Source organism: Ipomoea nil, unplaced genomic scaffold (assembly GCF_001879475.1).
Source record: "Ipomoea nil cultivar Tokyo-kokei standard unplaced genomic scaffold, Asagao_1.1 scaffold0869, whole genome shotgun sequence".
Lineage (NCBI taxonomy): Eukaryota > Viridiplantae > Streptophyta > Magnoliopsida > Solanales > Convolvulaceae > Ipomoea > Ipomoea nil.
The window spans coordinates 567,459-585,503 of NW_017617297.1; the positions used below are offsets into that span (position 1 = coordinate 567,459).

The following is an 18,045-nucleotide window of genomic DNA, read 5'->3' on the forward strand; positions in this document are numbered from 1 at the left end:
CTTTTGAGTCACTCTAATATCTGATCAAGTGCTTACCATTATTTCTTAAGCTATAGAGACACAATTTTATTTCTTTATACCATCATATTTTTTAGAGGCAATGTTGAACTTGGTCTTTCTGTCCTCCATTGGACAATCCCTTTACCAGTTTCCGCCCAACACATATATGGCTTGGATTTGGACAGTGTTCATCACAGCCATTTTTTCAGCACTTGCAAAAATGGCAATGAAGAAGAAGGAGAAAAGACTTCCGCCTGGTCCAAAGGGATTACCCATTCTGGGACATTTTCATCTGCTGGGCAAGAATCCCCACCAAGACATGTACCATTTGGCGAAACAACACGGCCCCATCATCCACCTCCGCTTCGGCTCCGCCACCATCATCCACGTCTCCTCCGCCGACGCCGCCAAGCTCTTCCTCAAGACCCACGACCACGTCTTCGCCAGCCGGCCACGCTACGAGGCCGCCAAGTACATCCTCTACGACGAGAAAGACCTCATCGCCGCCAAGTACGGCCCCTACTGGCGCCAAATGCGCAAGCTTTGCACCCTGCAACTCCTCAGCCCTCTCAAGATCACCTCCTTCCGCCCCGCCAGAGAACAAGAAGTCAAACTGGGAGTCATCTCCCTCATCCAAAACGCCACGGCCCGCGAACCCGTTGACCTCAGCGCCTTCGTCTCCACCATGAACGCCAACATGAGCTGTGTAATGGTGTTCGGGAAAAAGTACACGGAAGAGGAGTTCGCAGAAACGGGGTTTCGAGGCGTTATGAGGGAGACCACCCAGCTCTCGGCGGCTCCAAATCTTAAGGACTATTTCTATCTTCCTCTTCTGGGCGGTTTCGATTTCCAAGGTTTAACCCGTCGCATGAAAGCCGTGGCTAGAATCTACGATGATTTCTTCGAGAGGGTTATCAACGACCACATTGAGGGTAAAGATGAGAAACAAACTAAAGACATCGTTGATACGTTGATTGGGATCATGGAATCTGGGAAATTCCAATCTGAGTTCCAGTTCGATCGGCGACATGTGAAAGCCCTCATGTTGGATATGCTTGTGGGGTCCATGGACACTTCTGCAACAGCAATAGAGTGGATACTCTCAGAGATGATCAGACACCCAATGGTGATGAAAAAGGTCCAAAATGAATTGGAGGAAGTAGTGGGCAAAGATAGAATGGTGCAAGAATCTGACCTCAAAAGCTTACACTACTTAGAAATGGTGATCAAAGAAGCTTTCAGGCTTCATCCCGTTGCGCCATTGCTCCTCCCTCACGAAGCCATGGAGGATTCAATGGTAAGCGGGTTTCACATCCCCAAAGGATCGAGAATCCTGGTGAACACCTGGGCCATCGGGAGAGACCCCGAGTTCTGGCCCGAGCCTGAGAAGTTCATTCCAGAAAGGTTCCTTGGGAGTGACATAGATGTTAAGGGGCATGATTTTGAGTTATTGCCGTTTGGGTCTGGGAGGAGAAGTTGTCCTGGTATTCAACTCGGACTCGTGATTGTTCGTCTCATAGTGGCTCAACTGGTTCATTGCTTTGATTGGGAGCTTCCTGATGGCATGTTGCCCGAAGATTTGGACATGACTGAGCTGTTTGGAACTGCAACAGTTAGGGCTAATTCTTTAAAGGCTATTCCAAAATACCGACTCACCAATTTGATTGCGTCTTAATTTTAATCCTTCCAAATGCTATGTCTGGCTGGGGTGTGGGGGCCTTAAATAGGAAGAAGAAGTTAGGGCAATTTATTTGTTTGTTTGTGATTAGGATGAGCATTGCATGCATGAACATATATTGGTTGAAAGTTGATACTACATACTGATATATTGCTTTAATTTGAAGTCATAGAAAAAAATGTTGGAAAATAATGGTAAGGTTGATTATTCATTGTATTGTGGATTTAATTTGAGAGAATTGAAGAAGCTACTGTACGTCTGTAGTCTTTCTAATAAACAATTTTTTTGGACTACAAGATGAAAGTGTTCTATTTGTACTTATCGCATTATTATTTAGTATAATTAATGAAATAAAATTTAAGATTTCATATAGTAAAACTTTAAGATGAATTGAGTGGCATAATATCTTTAATTTGCTTATGATAATATTTTATTTAAATTAAACATTGTTCACTGCATTTGTGGGTGCTATTAATTGAATTGAATTTCTTACACTTAGTGATTGAAGTTGTGAAGAAGTAACCTATATAAACATGAGTAATGCATAGACAATTGTTGAAAAATATCTTTGATACGATTTTTTTTTTTTTTTTAAACATGAGTAATGCATAAGCCTGATACCAAATTATTTATAAGGGAATGTTGCTAACATGATAAACGTTTTTTGTGGTTCAATTTAATTTAATCTACTTTTGAGGCATATAGTCAGGGTTGTCCAGAAGTGGACATAAAAAACTTGTTGAGAGTAGGATTTGAACCCACACCCTTTTTGAACCAAAACCTTACTCTATTGTCTTAAACCAACTAGGCCATCTCAACTTATGTATAAGTTTTGTGGTTTAGTTTAATTTACTTGTGGCATATAGTCAGGGTTGTCCAGAAGTGAATGTGAAAACATTGTTGAGAGTGGGATTTGAACCCACGCCCTTTCGGACCAGAACCTTAATCTGGCGCCTTAGACCAACTCGGCCATCTCAACTTATGCTTATATTTAGTGGTTCAGTTTAATTTAATCTATGTTTGTGGCATATAGTCAGGGTTGTCCAGAAGTGAATGTGAAAACATTGTTGAGAGTGGGATTTGAACCCACCCTTCCGGACCAGAACCTTAATCTGGCGCCTTAGACCAACTCGGCCATCTCAACTTATGCGTATATTTAGTGGTTCAGTTTAATTTAATCTATGTTTGTGGCATATAGTCAGGGTTGTCCAGAAGTGAATGTGAAAACATTGTTGAGAGTCGGATTTGAACCCACGCCCTTTCGGACCAGAACCTTAATCTGGCGCCTTAGACCAACTCGGCCATCTCAACTTATGTGTATATTTAGTGGTTCAGTTTAATTTAATCTATGTTTGTGACATATAGTCAGGGTTGTCCAGAAGTGAATGTGAAAACATTGTTGAGAGTGGGATTTGAACCCACGCCCTTTCGGACTAGAACCTTAATCTGGCGCCTTAACGGTAGGACCAAATGTGATACAAATTGAATAATCATGCATCTAATTTAAAAATGTTAATAGTCAAGGACCAAATGCATACAAATAAAACAGTCATGCACCAAAATTAAAAATTTTAATAGTCAAGGACTGAAACTGATACATGTATTATAGTCGAGGGACTAAAAATGATATTTTCTCAGCAAGTAATTTGCGATGTGCATCAACAGTCTTAAAACTTTGATCCTAAATGAAAATTCATGTGTGGGCTTTCTACATTTATAATTTTGCTCATCAATTGCAACTAGCACTAGTGGTTGCTGCAAAGGAAATGAGGATGTTGTGCGCGTATGGATAAATTATGTGACAAACAACTAGAGATGTTAATTGAATCGGTTTCTTTGGACACAATTGAAACATGAACTAGTTTTGATCAAGAATCAATTTTAACACGTCTTGGAGATCCAATTCATGTTGGGGCTCTCCTAGCCTTATGGTGCACTTGTGAACATTATTAATATCACGTCGTAAAATTGAAGAGAAGACTAACCTTCACAAATATATGTGTTTATATAGAATCATTTCTGAGAGTATACAAATATGAAATATTACAACAAATCAATAATAATCTGAATTTGTTTCTTCTAAAACAAATGTATACATACATGTAATACCCGCCCACTACATCATATCAATTAGCAACTGGACTAACTATTAGCCAGACCGGTTTACTTTCTTGTGTCACCTAATTCTTTGACATCCCAACCTGTCACGATATTCCAAGAAAATCTGTGCTGCACCATAGTGAGCCAAGGCACCCAAGATGACAAACACATGGAAGATCTGGTGGCTATGGCCAGCCAGATCAAAGAAGCCCGGCATCCACCTCTCGGGGACTCTGGTGATGTAAAACATAGTCCCAGTGATGTAGAACAACCCCATGGCTCCTTCGTATGCGAGGGTGACATTCCTCTGAGGGTCGTCCCAGTTGATGACGAGGGCATGGAGAGCCGGGATGAGGCCCGAGAACCCCATTGCCATGAACAAACAGGCGCGGAAGGACCTGTATTTGCCGGTGGAGAAGGCGGGGGTGAGGAGGGTGATGATGGTGCAGATGCCCATGACAGTGATTCCGGTGAGGTAGAGGATTTGCCAGTGGGGGGAGCACTGGAAAATGTAGTAGATTGGTGGGAAGAATGAGGTGATTATCATCACACTGATGCCTACATAGTCCATTTGGAGGAGCTGGAGGGTGAGGTGGTGGGAGTGGCAAGAGAAGAGGTGGCATATGCTGCTGCTTAGGAGACAGAACATTGATCCTCCTAGGAACACATAGAATGGCCATGTTGTTGCTGTTGTAATAACCATCTCTCCTGCTGCTCTTGTTATGTCCATTTCTAAACTCTGCCCATGTTTTAGCTCTATCATTCTCTTTGCCCCCTGCAACATCACAACTCTTTCTGTTAGCTGATATAGCATTGGCTGATTGTAAAAAACTGTTTGATAAATTAGCTGTTAGCTGAATACATATAAAATGACTTTCTCGAAAAGCTAATAAAAAAAACTGTTTTGAGCAACTTTTTGAATTTTAACATTTTGGAACAATAAGTTGTTACATAAATTAATTAATCAAACACTCATATTGATTGTTTAACCAAGTCAAACAACTAATAGTTGTCAAATAAGCTAAAAGTGACTGATAAGCTAACTATATTACTAAACAGGGTTAAAATGATGAACCCTAAAATAAATTTTTTAAAGTACAAAATTCCCCTACCTGAAAATTTTGAGATATATTTGTCTCTGCACTTGTTGGGAAATTCCTGTAAATAATGACCATAAATAAATCAAACATTAGTCGGGGCTTAAAGTGAAACTTAATAATATCATAATTTAATTTTATCAATATAGAAACAAAAACAAAAAATTACATGATATTATAAGTTAATTATATTCAACATCAAAATGTACACTTTTGTCCATAAAAATTTCATTAATATTTAAACTTTCTATGTTTGTGGCAGGGATCAAACCACCATTTACTATTAGAAACAAATCTTAAGTGAAACTTTTTATCTATTAAATTACCTTTTTGACTTAAATTATATTTAATAGAGTGAAATAAGGCTATGTAAAACACTAATTAAAACTCATGAGGTAGCTGTCAGTCTGGTAGCAGAACATGGACTTGAATAAATATGGCAGACAAGACTTTGTGAATAAACGTGAAGAAATTTATGGGATGTAGTTGGGAGTTTGATGACCTAATTTTTAGTGTATATATATATATATCACTCTATTAATGAGGTTGTAATTAACATGTTAATATTTACAGAGTACTTTATACTTTCCAGGTTTTATATATATATATATATATATATATTTTATATTTATATTTATAACACTTTCCCGGTTATATTCTTTATGTATATTTGATTAACATTTGATTAAGTATAATGTATAATTTTATAAAGCACATAACATTATAACTCACGACATTGTAAAATTTTTTAATACATTAATGACATAATGTTTAGGTATATATCACAATTATATATCCAAAAACTTCAAGAATCTGGAGATATAAGATTACTTTTTAACTACATACAATATGAACAATCAATGCCAGTGGTCAACTTCAACAAGAATTGATTGATTTTATAAACAATAATTTTTTTTGAGTATGATATGAAAAATATCATGATCTATTAACAATGTTGAGATTGTAAACGTGTTAGTATTTGTGTTGTAAAAAAATTTTACAGTGTCCGTGATTTAAAAAGTTAAATTTTATACTTAACAATTTGTATTTTTTCTGTATTTATGTACCTTTAACAAAGTATAAGGTACAATTTTATAACACATTTAAAATTATAAAAAAAATTCTAAATTTAGTATTAATGTAAATAAATGATTTGATTAGCATTGCCACCCATAGCTTAATTGTCACTTCTAATCTGATCTTAACTTAAAATTAGAGGTCAGTATTACTTTGATTTAACCAAACTCAGTATTACTTAAGTATGAGGTTTAAAAAATCTTTTATAAAAATTTCAATTTAGTAAAAATAATTTTAAAAAACTTCATGTTTTTCTTTTTTCCCTTTGAATATTTCCAGCTTCAGTGAATATGGATTGTAGTGTCAAGAATTTCCAAAGTTATTATCAATGGAAAATTTAAAAACAAAAATTTACTTTGTAATAATAACAAAATTATTACCATGTAAACAGCGTCATGAAATCTGCTAGCTGAGGAACATTTACTACATTCGCAATGGTCAGTATCGAGAAGAGAACAAATCCAATTAAATGTCTGCAAAAATAAAAATATATATATATATATATAATCAAATTTCATAAAAACAAAATAACTTCAAAAAAAAGAGGCAAAATTATCATCTTACGTCCAAACGTTTAGCGTTTCATTATGCCATCGGAAAACGCTGAAAAGAGCTTCTTTCAAAGGCCATTCAGCTCTATAATAATTCAAAATAAACTCATTATCCTTCATGTACTCCGGCAATTCTTCAAATGAAACCAAACCATATCTTTTCCCCTTCTTTCCTCCTCCGCCCTTCTTCTTCTTTCCGCCGCCGCAGCAACCCTTTTTGCCCGGCGCCACCACCTTCACACCACCGTCGTCAGAGGAGGAGGATGAGGATGTCAGATCACAAGCTTTATGACCCTTTTCTTGGCTCGTCATCTTAATTCCTCGATCTCCCAAACAAAACCTTAATTAATTAAGAATCGTCTGATGATAATCGATAGACGATATGTCTCAATCTTGATATGAATGAATGATGAGAATCGAAAAGAAAAAAGAATATGAAATGAAGGTAATGAAAATATAGAAAGAGAAGAGGAATTTGGTTGGGAGTTTTTTTGTGTTTGTCCGAGTATTAAGTGTAGGATGGGGGTGGTGTGTTACAACTACTAGAAAAGACAGCATTTCTAGACACTCCTTTTGGGCTTGACTTCTTCTCTTTCTTTATTGTTAGTGCATTTCGTGTGTTAGGTCATCAGTAACATCTTTCCCCTTCCCATGCTGCCTTCATGACCCCTCTTTTATTTTTTTATGGATAAATTTCACTTTCATATTCTAAAATAATAAAAATGTCTAAATTCCATTTTAATTTCAATTACGTGGTGTTATAATTATGGTTTTTTTTTTTTTTTTAGTATCCTCTAAAAGTAGAATTAGATTGTAAATTTGTTATTATTCTTTCCAAGAAGGTTGAATCCCCAACCCTAAAAGCCCCACACCTCAACCCGACAGAGCATCTGAGAGGATGTAAATCATGGTAACTCAACTGAGTCATAGAAGCTAGATCTTTGCCATTTAGCTAGGTACATACATATTCTTTACCATTTCGAATTATTTTACTTTGAAGTCTATTAGTGGTATTAATTCATTTCTTGTAATATAAGATGACACGTAAGAATATGTGACGTGAACTATTTACTTGCATAAGTGTTGTGTTGTAAAGGGGAATATATGTTGTGATCATTAGGAAATTAAATAGGAAGTAAGCTTTTCAAGATTCATGAGAGAGTTAATTAAAACTAACATCAAACCAATTATTCAATTAACATGTGAGGAAAATGTTTTTGACATTGCACATCTTCTATATGAACTCATCACATCAATCTTGTGCAAGTAAAATGTGAGTTGTTAAAAGCTTTAACTTTATAGTAAAATGTTAGAACTCAGTCTGTGATTGCCAAGTCAATCTGGCATGTGATTGCCAAGTCAATCTGGCCTATGATTGCCAAGCCAACTACTTGACTAAATTGGTTGTGGTTGCCCCCTCAATAGTAGTGCACTCCTAACTTGCATAGCATGAGACCGTTTCACACGGTTTCACATATTAGCAACGCATTTGTAAATAATGAGACATACTTTCTCTATGACCTTTCTCTATCTGTTGCAGCCCAAAGAGTCAATACTTCAATACCGAAGTGTCATCTGAGCACGAGATGTTTGACAACACTTGATTAACTTAATTATTAATTAATTGTAAATTGCAAATTAGAATAATACAAGTTGAGTGATCACGATGTTATTCTTTCTTTAAAGTAAGAATCTTGAATTGCACCTATTTTAATTCACAATGAGTGCAAGATAGGGCTAAAAGTAGTTGCAAATTTTTCCTAACCGACTTTTGGTTGGGAAGCTAAGCTAATTTTTAGGTAATGTATTTCACCATACTCAATAAATTCCAGATCAGAATAGAATTATATTGAAGAATGAATTATTATTTTATACATATAATGTTTTATATTATATTGACCAAGGCAACCAGGTAAACCTCCTCCAATATATAGGTATAGTAGTAGGGACATGTGATATGCTGTGTTTCTTGTCAACTTAAAAACTTGTTATGCCACGCAACAAGATTTGGCAACCCTATTCTTCTCCAATGTACGTATATAGTGATGCCAGCAATATAATGTTGTGAATTCAAAGAGATTATTATGAGTTAAAAGATTTTTTATTTCTCTGTCACGTTTTGACAATATGGATCAGATCAAATTTTTTTAAAAAAATACCATGACATTTTCGTAATTATTATCAACTTTATTATGCATTTTAGAACACTGTATTATGCATTCTGTGACAATGTATTCATGAATAACTTTTAAAAAATCAATAAAAAAAGCAACATTTTAAATATAAATCATAAATTTTAAACCTTAATTAAGCAGTAAAAGCTAAACTCTTAAACCAAAAAAAAAAAAAAAAAAAAAAAAAAAAAAAAACTTAGTCAAACATTAAAATCCAACCCTAGGTGCAATAATACACTATCGTATTTTTACAAATACAATCTTTTAATGTTAAGAGTATTTTCTATCTCTAATTGAAGTATGTATAGTAGTAGTGCTGATTTAATAAATAAGGAAAATGTTTATTTCTCTGTATTTTTTGGCAATGTATATCGTGCACCAGGTCGCGCATTGCATTGCGCCCCCTGATGCAAAACGACGTCGTTTCAGATTTTTTTTTTTTTAAATTAATTTCGCTACCCTGTGTTGACGGTTATTTTTCTTTAAAAAAAATTTTATGTTCAAAAATGTACATAATTTTATACTAGAGTACACATAATTGTATAAACAAATACACATAATTGTATAAACAAATGCACATAATCACGTCAACTCTCTACATAACTTACCAAAACGACATCGTTTTGGGAGACCGCGCGTACAGTGCTATGTGCGCCGTGGCGCAGGGTATAACAATTGGTATTTTTTACCCTTACCATTCTTTATATTATTAAGTTAAAAGGCCCATTAAATAAGAAATGTTAAACAATGAAAAAAAAAATTATTAGTGAAAACACTTCCAAGTAAGGCGGTAAAGAATTATGAATGTCTTTTTTTTTTTTTTTTTTTTTTCAAGTAAGGCGGTAAAAAATATGACGAAAAATAAAAGAACGTCTAGCATGATATGAATATAATGTTTATCATCGTGTCATATCATACTATTATATTAATACGAAATTTTTGGTATCACGTATCATAACGCACCATGCTTTGTACGTAAGAAATATAATTTCTTAAAGAAAGTAAAGTTGTTATATTTTGCATGTGAAATTGGATAAAGACAGTTCAAAAGAAGCAAGCAAATATATTTTTAGAAAGGTGAAACGTACGTAGTTACCCCGCATGCATATATTTTGTTCGTTGGTTACCCACCAATGTGAATGTGGGATCTCAAGCGTACACGACTACATATGAAATAAATTAATTCAACCAAAATGGAATAATTATATTGTTTTCTTGGCAAACAAAATGACAAAATTCAGACTCCAAAAATCTTTGATGAAAATTACTTACTTTTTCTAGATATAATTGCGTGGATAAAGTTTAAGATTAGTGATTGACTATTTCATTACTTGTTTTGTGATTTTGCGCAAAAAATAAGTAAATAAACGATTAATTGCAAGATTGGTCATTAAAATAGATAATAATAGTTAACTTAGTTCCTTAATTACACATGTAAATTAAAAAACAAACAAACTAGCTAAACAAAGTTGAACCTTAATTTTAAGCAACATTTACTACAATTGAATAGTTTGTTTCATTTCAACTAAAAGTCTAAATTGATAATTAAATTACATATTTATTCTTTATACTCAACAACGGTCATACCTTATAGTCCTGTAAAGAAGTTAAATAACAAGATGTATCTCAAAAAAAATGTCAAATTGGCCTCCTTAATCAAGCGGATAGTGCAATTGAGCCCCCTAATTAAGTTAAAAAATAAAAATTAAAAATTAAAAAAATCTCTATTTAAATCCTCTAAACTTGAAAAACAAAAACAAAAAAAGTTCAATTAAGTCCAAAATTACCTGTTTGGTAGGTTAGTGCCTTCTAATGTTGACATGGTTTATTATTATTATTATTATTATTATTATTATTATTATTATTATTATTATTAATTGTTCATACAGCCACCGACTGTAGACCGCCGATGGTTGTACTCATTCTAGGACAGCCATGGCTGTCCAGCGACAACCACGACTGGAAAAAAATGATGGTCGTGGCTATCCGATAGCCACAACTGTCCTAAAAGACGGCCATGGTTGTTTCACAAGACAGATGAGGTCGTCTCCGTCATTTTTCAGGGAATCTGTCGGAAAATTAGAAAAGAAAGTAGTAGAAGAAGTGATGGGAAACCGCATGAATCGAGTGGGACAAAGGATTTGTGGGTGCAGAGGGAAGGAAATAGTGTTGTGCGAGTGAAGTAAAGGGCAAAGCTGTGGTAAAGATCTGGGATTGGGTGAGCGTGGGAACTCGTATGTTGATGGATGGAGATTGAGAGCATACATTTCCCAATGGCTCGCTGCTCGCGCCCGCCGTCCGAACACACAAGAAAGAAAGAAAGAAAGTGGAGATGGAGACGACCTCAGTTGTCAGGTGAGACAGCCATGGCCGTCTTTTAGGACAGCTGTGGCTGTCGGCAGACAACCATGGTTGTCCTTGAAAGAGTACATCCACCAGCCGTCTACAGTCGAGGGCTGTATGAACAATTAAAAAATAAAATAAAATAATAATAATAATAATAATAATAATAATAATAATAATAATAAAAGATAAACAAAAAAAATTTAAAAAGAGAAACATGTTAGCATTAGAAGGCACTAACCTGCCAAATAGGTAATTTTGAATTTAATTGAACTTTTTTTACAGGTTTAGAGGATTTAAATGCAGCTTTTTTATTTATGGGGTTCAATTTCACTATTCGCTTGATTTATGGGGTCAATTTGACTCTTTTTAAAAATAAATAAATAAATAAATTGTATACCTATATTAATGATTAAATGTAAAAATTAACTAAAAAAAATAATTACAAAAAAAAAAAAAAAAAAAAAAAAAAAAAAAAAAGTCTCTATCGAGAATGAACTTTCCGTGTCCACGAGGATTTGGTTCAGAAACCGTCCATTCAAATTTGTTCGGATTTTTTGGCCGAGTCAACTCACTTGCAGGTTGGGTACATGTGCATGCATATATATGTATTTATTGTGTGTATGGTTTGACTAATACGTGTACATGGTCATGTTCTAAGCCCGGCCCGCTGATTGGGTTTAATGGCTCAGGTTTCCATTGAGGTTCATGTTGCGAGGACCATTGGAAGTCCGGCCTTAATCCAGATTGTGCCATTGGGGTTCATGTATACTAGATGTAATAACTAGGGGTAGATCCATATGATTTTTCGACCAGGAAAAACAATGAGATTCAACCATGCATTTGGCCTTTCCTACATTAATTAAAAACATAACTTATCATTTTATTTATATCTAAACATATACTATATATATACACACAATGAACTACTATATATAGAGATGGGGCAACTGACCTCACTGTCCCACTATAGATCCACCACTGGTAATAGCGGATACAATAAGTAATAATTGCTGACATTAACTACGGATGTGACAACTCCTATTTTAAGTGTAATAACTTTTGTACTAAGTGTTTGGATTAACTCTTGTTTACTATCTATTACTATTAATTATCTTGTCTGGACTCTTTGACCGATAATATTTGGAGTTGAACTTGAGACCATGTAATTACTAACTGATTATAAGTCGTATTAAAACTCTATCATATTTTTTTTATAGCTAGGTTTATGGCGCCTAGAGAAGAGTATTCCTCGATCTTTATTATCTTAATTAGTTTCTATCGAAATTGAGTATTCATCAATTGGGTGTCAAAGATTTGGTCTACTTAATTTGAGATTTGGATGAGGTTTCTTACAATGCAACTTGGTTCAGGAGCCGTCCATTGACTCCATTCAAATCTGCTCCAATTTTTAGCTAAGTCAAAAGTCAACTCACTTGCATGTATGTATGTGTTTATATACTCGGTTCTATGTATCTTAGTCTGATTTTTCAACATATATATATCCTTATTATTTTAATTATTTCCCTTTTAATACGAAACAACCATATTCTCTAACCACATATATAAATACACTTTAGACATTAAATTTTTTATTCACTTATTAACTACTTGAAACATTTATCTGGTCATTTATAAAATCTAAATTTATTTAAATCCATTAAAATCGTTAATAAACCTCATTTAAAATCGCATTTCGACTAAAAACCAAATATTTTTTTTAAAGTCATGTTAGCAGTGACCGGTGGGTTTAATTTCAAATCCCTATCTAGCGAGGGATGGCCAACCCAGCTACAATATGGGGGCTACTGCAATTATTAGGATGATTAATTGAGCCCATAAGCAGAAGCTCTATTCCCATCTTTAATTTTCTGCCAGTTCACCATTCCAAGTTGACCTTATGGGTTTAATTATATATAGTACTAATTAATGGGAGAAAATAATTAGATTGGTAGCTAGCTACTAGCTAGTACAAATTGAACAACATTGGCTGCATTATTTCTCTTTTTAGTTTTAACAGAAAAAAGTGAGTGTTAATTTATCACGTTGTGTCATGCATATGAGACAGAGCAGTACAAAACGTCAATTCTAACAGCAAGTTTGAACAAGTTATATATACCACCCTATATTTATATATAGTTGTGTACATTATACAACCGCGCTGCTACCTGGCTTTTGACTTAGTTCAACTCAGGCAAATTTGATTGTCGATCGTGGTCAGCAGCATGAATCATGACTATGTTTTATTTTAGTTTCATTTTTTACACACACTAATTTTATTATAGTAACACTGAAATATTATTATAATTACATTTCATGTCTCTGCTATCCAGTTCATTTTATGTACACAATATGTTCATTATACCAACACTAAAGTATCATTGTAATTCCAAAACACGTTCATTTGACAATATGCATATTTGTATGAGCTCTGCTATTCAATTTCATATTATTATACATACAATAGCACGTTCATTTTAGCAACACTAAAATATTATTTTAATTATATATACGTACTACAGGCAGTGTTGCAAAAATTGCGCCTAGGCGCTAGGCGGCCATTGGTCGAGTCGAGGAAGGCCGGAATCGGGCTCCCCCCGACCGGCCAGCTCCCTGTCTCAACCTTCTTTTTTTTTTTTTTTTTTTTTTTTTCGCGAAACTCAGAACTCAGAAGTCCACCGAACACCTCCGCCACCCCACGCAACCTTGCCCGTCCACTAGTCGCCGACCACACCCCTTCGCCTCCGTTAGTCGTCGGTCGCCTCCACCTCCGAAGCGTCACCCACGCGACCAAGTGGTTGAGTGTTGAGAGAATTATATTAGAGAGATCCATATATCCTCCAATGGCTGCCTCCGTCTGTTAATCGCCGACCACGCCCCTTCGCCCCCGTCAGTCGTCGATCGCCTTCACCTCCGAAGCGTCACCCACGCGACCAAGTGGCTGAGTGTTGAGAGAATTAGAGAGATGATGCTGTTTGGGAAGAATAAATTACAGATGCTTTGATCAAGTGGGGAACAACCGTCTCAACTCTCATGGTAGTTGGAAGTAGGAACAACAGTCTCATGGCATTTGGGAAGTGGAACACCGCTACTCTACAGCACTAACGTATAACGCCTCACTAAACAAATAAAAATAATAATAAATTAGGCGCTCCCAAACGTCTTTTTCAACATTGACTAGGGTGGAAATAGGTCAAACCCCTTGTATGAGCCTATGTTCTGGCCTAATTAAGACCAAGTTGGGCCTAGTTCGTTTAGTAAAAAGACCAGACTTGAACTAATTTCAAAGCCTATTAAACTAAACAGGCACGCATATATATATATATATATATATATATATATATATATATATATATATATATATTAGGCTTGACCTTCAGGCCTGACCTATTCTCTCTCTCTCACTCTCTCTCTCTCTCTCTCTCTCTCTCTCTCTCTCTCAGTCTCTCACACACACACGGAGCGTTATGTTGTGCATCATGATGCACACGGATGCAAAAACGACGTCGTTTTGACGTCGACTTAAAAAAATACCATAACTTCATAACTATACATCCAGAATTGCATAACTACACATCCATAACTTCATAACTATACATCCAGAATTGCATAACTATACATCCATAACTTCATAACTATACATCGATAATTGCATACTAGACATCCATAACTTCATAATTATAAATCCAGAATTGCATGCATAACTACACATCTATAATTTCATAACTATACATCCAGAATTGCATAACTACACATCCATAACTTCATAACTATAAATCCAGAATTGCATAACTACACATCCATAACTTCATAACTATACATCCAGAATTGCATAACTATACATCCATAACTTCATAACTATAAATCCAGAATTGCATAACTACATTATGCATAATTACACATCTATAACTTCATAACTATAAATCCAGAATTGCATAACTACACATCCATAATTTCATAACTAAAAATCCAGTATGAATGAACTAAAAATCTAGACGAATGAACAACATAATGCTGTTGTTGGGAATCGAAACTGATTTTTTAAAGTGGAACGCGCGTTTTTAGTCAAAACGACACACACACACACACACACACACACACACACACACACACACACACACACACACACACACACACACACACACACATATATATATATATATATATATATATATATATATATATATATATATATATATTTACAATATAACCCCATGTATAATTACCAAACCATAACCCTCCACCTCAAAATCTCATTCTAAATTATGATTTAACTATAAATGTTGCTACTAATCCTGCTAAAAGTGTTCTTATTGTTTTTTTTTTTTATTAGTTGTTCTTACTGTCATAATATTTAATAAAATGTCGCAACTTAATTATGTGAGTTGATTGTTAATTATTTATGAGATTATATAGGATAACAAATGAAAATACAATTGAGTTTATTTCTAAATAAGTTAACGAGCATGCTGAAGTCGTAACTTGTTTTATTTTATTTTATATTTTAATGCTATTATGTTTGCATTGTGGTGATATACTTATGTAATTATGTATTAGTTTTGTATTATGTGTATTTCTTAAATTATTTAGATATACTTTTTTTTGGAAAGCATTTAATTTAGATATACTTATTAAAGTTTTTTTTTTTTTAAAGTCTTAATATGTAGGCTCAAAGTATGATTTACTTTGAAGCCTTTTTAATGCCCTAAATATTAAACAGGCTTTTAAAAAGGCTTCAGGTCAGGCCAGACCAATTGTAAGCTCAGGCTTGAGCCTAACAAAAAGCCTACATACAGGCTCAACCCAAGCTTAGGCTTTAGATTTTCATAACAGGCCCAAACCTAATTTTTTAAAACTCGGCTCGGTTCGGCTCAGCCTATTTTCACCTTTAACTATAAACTCATTTGACAATATACATATCTATATGAGCTCTACTATTCAGTTTTATTTTATGCACAGCATAAACATATTATCATGGTTCACACATTTGCATGTGTGAACTATGATCCACCGAATAATAATTGGTTTAACCCTAAGTGTGGCTATGTGTTTGGCAAATCTAAGTGATAAGTTGGTTGAAAAATGAAAAGTAACATGTTAGCTGGCTGTTTGTATCACATCATGATAGCTCATCATGCAGTGCCCATATTTGACTCTTCTGCTAATTAAGTTGGGTGTTGCGTTGCAATAACAAGTAGTGCCCATTCAAGTCATGAGCTGGTGGCCGCTGCGTGCCGGCCTGCTGGAACATTTAATACATTATTATTATTATTATTATTATTATTAAGTGTTTGGGCATTTAATTTGAGTTAGTGCCAATTTAAGTGACCTCGTTCCCGATGCATCACATCATCCTTCAAACTGTGTTCACTACTTAATAATCCTACGCGTATGAGCCAACCTATGTATACCTTCAATAATTCAAATCCACATTCATTTGCTCCCGATCCGTATTTTGTTTATATATATATATATATATATATATATATATATATATATATATATATATATATATATATATATATATATATATATATTTTATATTTGAGAAATTAAAAGTGAAATTAACTTTAGTTGCAGATCGAAAATGACTAGAAAATATGTTGCTGAAAACATATAATAAAAGAATAAATGAAATAGGGGTTTGATTGCCAGTGCAATTGCATGCTTTCCTGTTGCCTACATTTTAGCTCCTATTGTTGAGGCTATTGCAGATTTTGACAAACCTAAAATTGCAGTTTCAAATGCTGATGTAGAATGACTCTGCTGATCCGCCAGGAGAGAGGCAAAGAGAAGCTTAGACCTGCTTAATTTTAGGCTTTTTATTGACTTCTGTTTGAATTTGTTTTGGTTGGCTAGAAATAATTATTGAATTGAATCTGTTTTGGTTGGTTATGACTGGACTTAAATAATTAGATTTATAAGCTATCTATCTACTTCTATAAAGGATATCAAGGCAAACGCATAGTTCAAAATGTTTTTTTTTTTTTTTTTTTAATATGTAAATGGAGATCAAGCTGCCTTATTATTATTATTTACTTTTGAATTTAAATTTTACAATTGATCAAATTTTATTTCTAATTATTAAAAATAACTTTTAGTAAAGATTATAAATGAGATATTTTAATTTGAACAGATACCACAATGTAATATACTAGAGTCAATAGCATTAAAAAGATAAATGAGATATTTTAAAACAAAAAGTATTACATCTTTAGTGGTCAAAATATAAATGTAATCAAATTTAAACATGTATGTTAAAGCTAAAAAAAAAATTGCACTAGTAATAAGATCACAAGTGAAATTATTCTTCTACTAGTATATTTTTTGAGTAATAAATTTGAAAGAGCAGAACTCTCCCTTTCCGAGAACCGTAAGTGGAATCAAGTTAGTTCTCCCTAAAAACATAAGATCACAACCACCGTAAGGACCTAATTCTCCCTTCTTTTTTTTTTTTTTTTTGTCAGGCCATAGGTGTTCTAAGCAGGTCCTACCGTATCATACTTAAACTAATTCCTACTCACACTGGATCAGCCAAATAAAAGGGCAAAGTACTGACCAGATTAATTTTTTCATACAAGAAGAGGTTTGAAGAGTCGTTATGCTGTGCATCAATGTGCACCATGCATGGTGCACACGGATGCAAAAACGACGTCGACTTAAAAAAAAAAAATCAGAATTGCATAACTACACATCCATAATTTCATAATTATACATCCAGAATTGCATAACTATACATTCAGAATTGCATAACTATACATCCATAACTTCATTACTATACATCCAAAATTGCATAACTATACATCCAAAATTGCATAACTATACATCCATAACTTCATAACTATAAATTCAGAATTGCATAACTTCATAACTACACATTCAGAATTACATAACTACACATCCATAATTTCATAACTATAAATCCAGAATTGCATAACTATACATCCATAATTTCATAACTATACATTCAGAAATTATGCACAACATAATGTTGTTGACGGGAATCGAAACTGAATTTTTTTTTT

General features: G+C 34.1%; 2 protein-coding genes and 3 non-coding genes across 7 annotated transcripts; 1 reads left to right on the forward strand and 4 right to left on the reverse strand.

Moving 5' to 3' along the window:
- Positions 1-166: 166 nt before the first annotated feature.
- LOC109178754 (cytochrome P450 CYP736A12-like) lies at positions 167-1,675 on the forward strand. The gene has a single exon (XM_019328299.1). The coding sequence runs from the start codon at positions 167-169 to the stop codon at positions 1,673-1,675; it is 1,509 nt and encodes a 502-aa protein (XP_019183844.1).
- A 901-nt stretch (positions 1,676-2,576) lies between these two features.
- On the reverse strand, positions 2,577-2,657 carry TRNAL-AAG. The gene has a single exon. It is a non-coding gene; the product is annotated as a tRNA-Leu (tRNA).
- An 86-nt stretch (positions 2,658-2,743) lies between these two features.
- On the reverse strand, positions 2,744-2,822 carry TRNAL-AAG. Its single transcript has one exon. It is a non-coding gene; the product is annotated as a tRNA-Leu (tRNA).
- An 86-nt stretch (positions 2,823-2,908) lies between these two features.
- On the reverse strand, positions 2,909-2,989 carry TRNAL-AAG. The gene has a single exon. It is a non-coding gene; the product is annotated as a tRNA-Leu (tRNA).
- Positions 2,990-3,646: 657 nt separating this feature from the next.
- LOC109178724 (heptahelical transmembrane protein 1-like) lies at positions 3,647-7,053 on the reverse strand. Of its 3 annotated transcripts, none has more exons than XM_019328259.1 (4): positions 6,517-7,053; positions 6,333-6,425; positions 4,894-4,936; positions 3,647-4,559 (listed from the first exon to the last, which is right to left on the reverse strand). In XM_019328259.1, the coding sequence occupies exons 1-4, from the start codon at positions 6,813-6,815 to the stop codon at positions 3,855-3,857; spliced, it is 1,140 nt and encodes a 379-aa protein (XP_019183804.1). In that variant the 5' UTR covers positions 6,816-7,053; the 3' UTR covers positions 3,647-3,854. The 3 variants fall into 3 exon arrangements, with proteins under 3 accessions (XP_019183804.1, XP_019183805.1, XP_019183806.1); XM_019328260.1 differs by having other exon boundaries at positions 3,647-4,553; positions 4,891-4,936; XM_019328261.1 differs by having other exon boundaries at positions 3,876-4,559; positions 4,878-4,936.
- Between the last annotated feature and the right edge of the window lie 10,992 nt (positions 7,054-18,045).

What these genes read in the sequence shown, in the direction of transcription:
- LOC109178754 (XM_019328299.1), top strand. Translation starts at nt 167, where the DNA reads ATGGCTTGGATTTGGACAGTGTTCATCACAGCCATTTTTTCAGCACTT.
- LOC109178724 (XM_019328259.1), bottom strand. Translation starts at nt 6,815, where the DNA reads ATGACGAGCCAAGAAAAGGGTCATAAAGCTTGTGATCTGACATCCTCA. An exon ending in GAAACGCTAAACGTTTGGAC is followed by an intron (nt 6,426 to 6,516) that starts GTAAGATGATAA and finishes TTATTTTTGCAG; the next exon opens with ACATTTAATTGGATTTGTTC. An exon ending in CAAATATATCTCAAAATTTT is followed by an intron (nt 4,560 to 4,893) that starts CAGGTAGGGGAA and finishes AGAGTTGTGATG; the next exon opens with TTGCAGGGGGCAAAGAGAAT.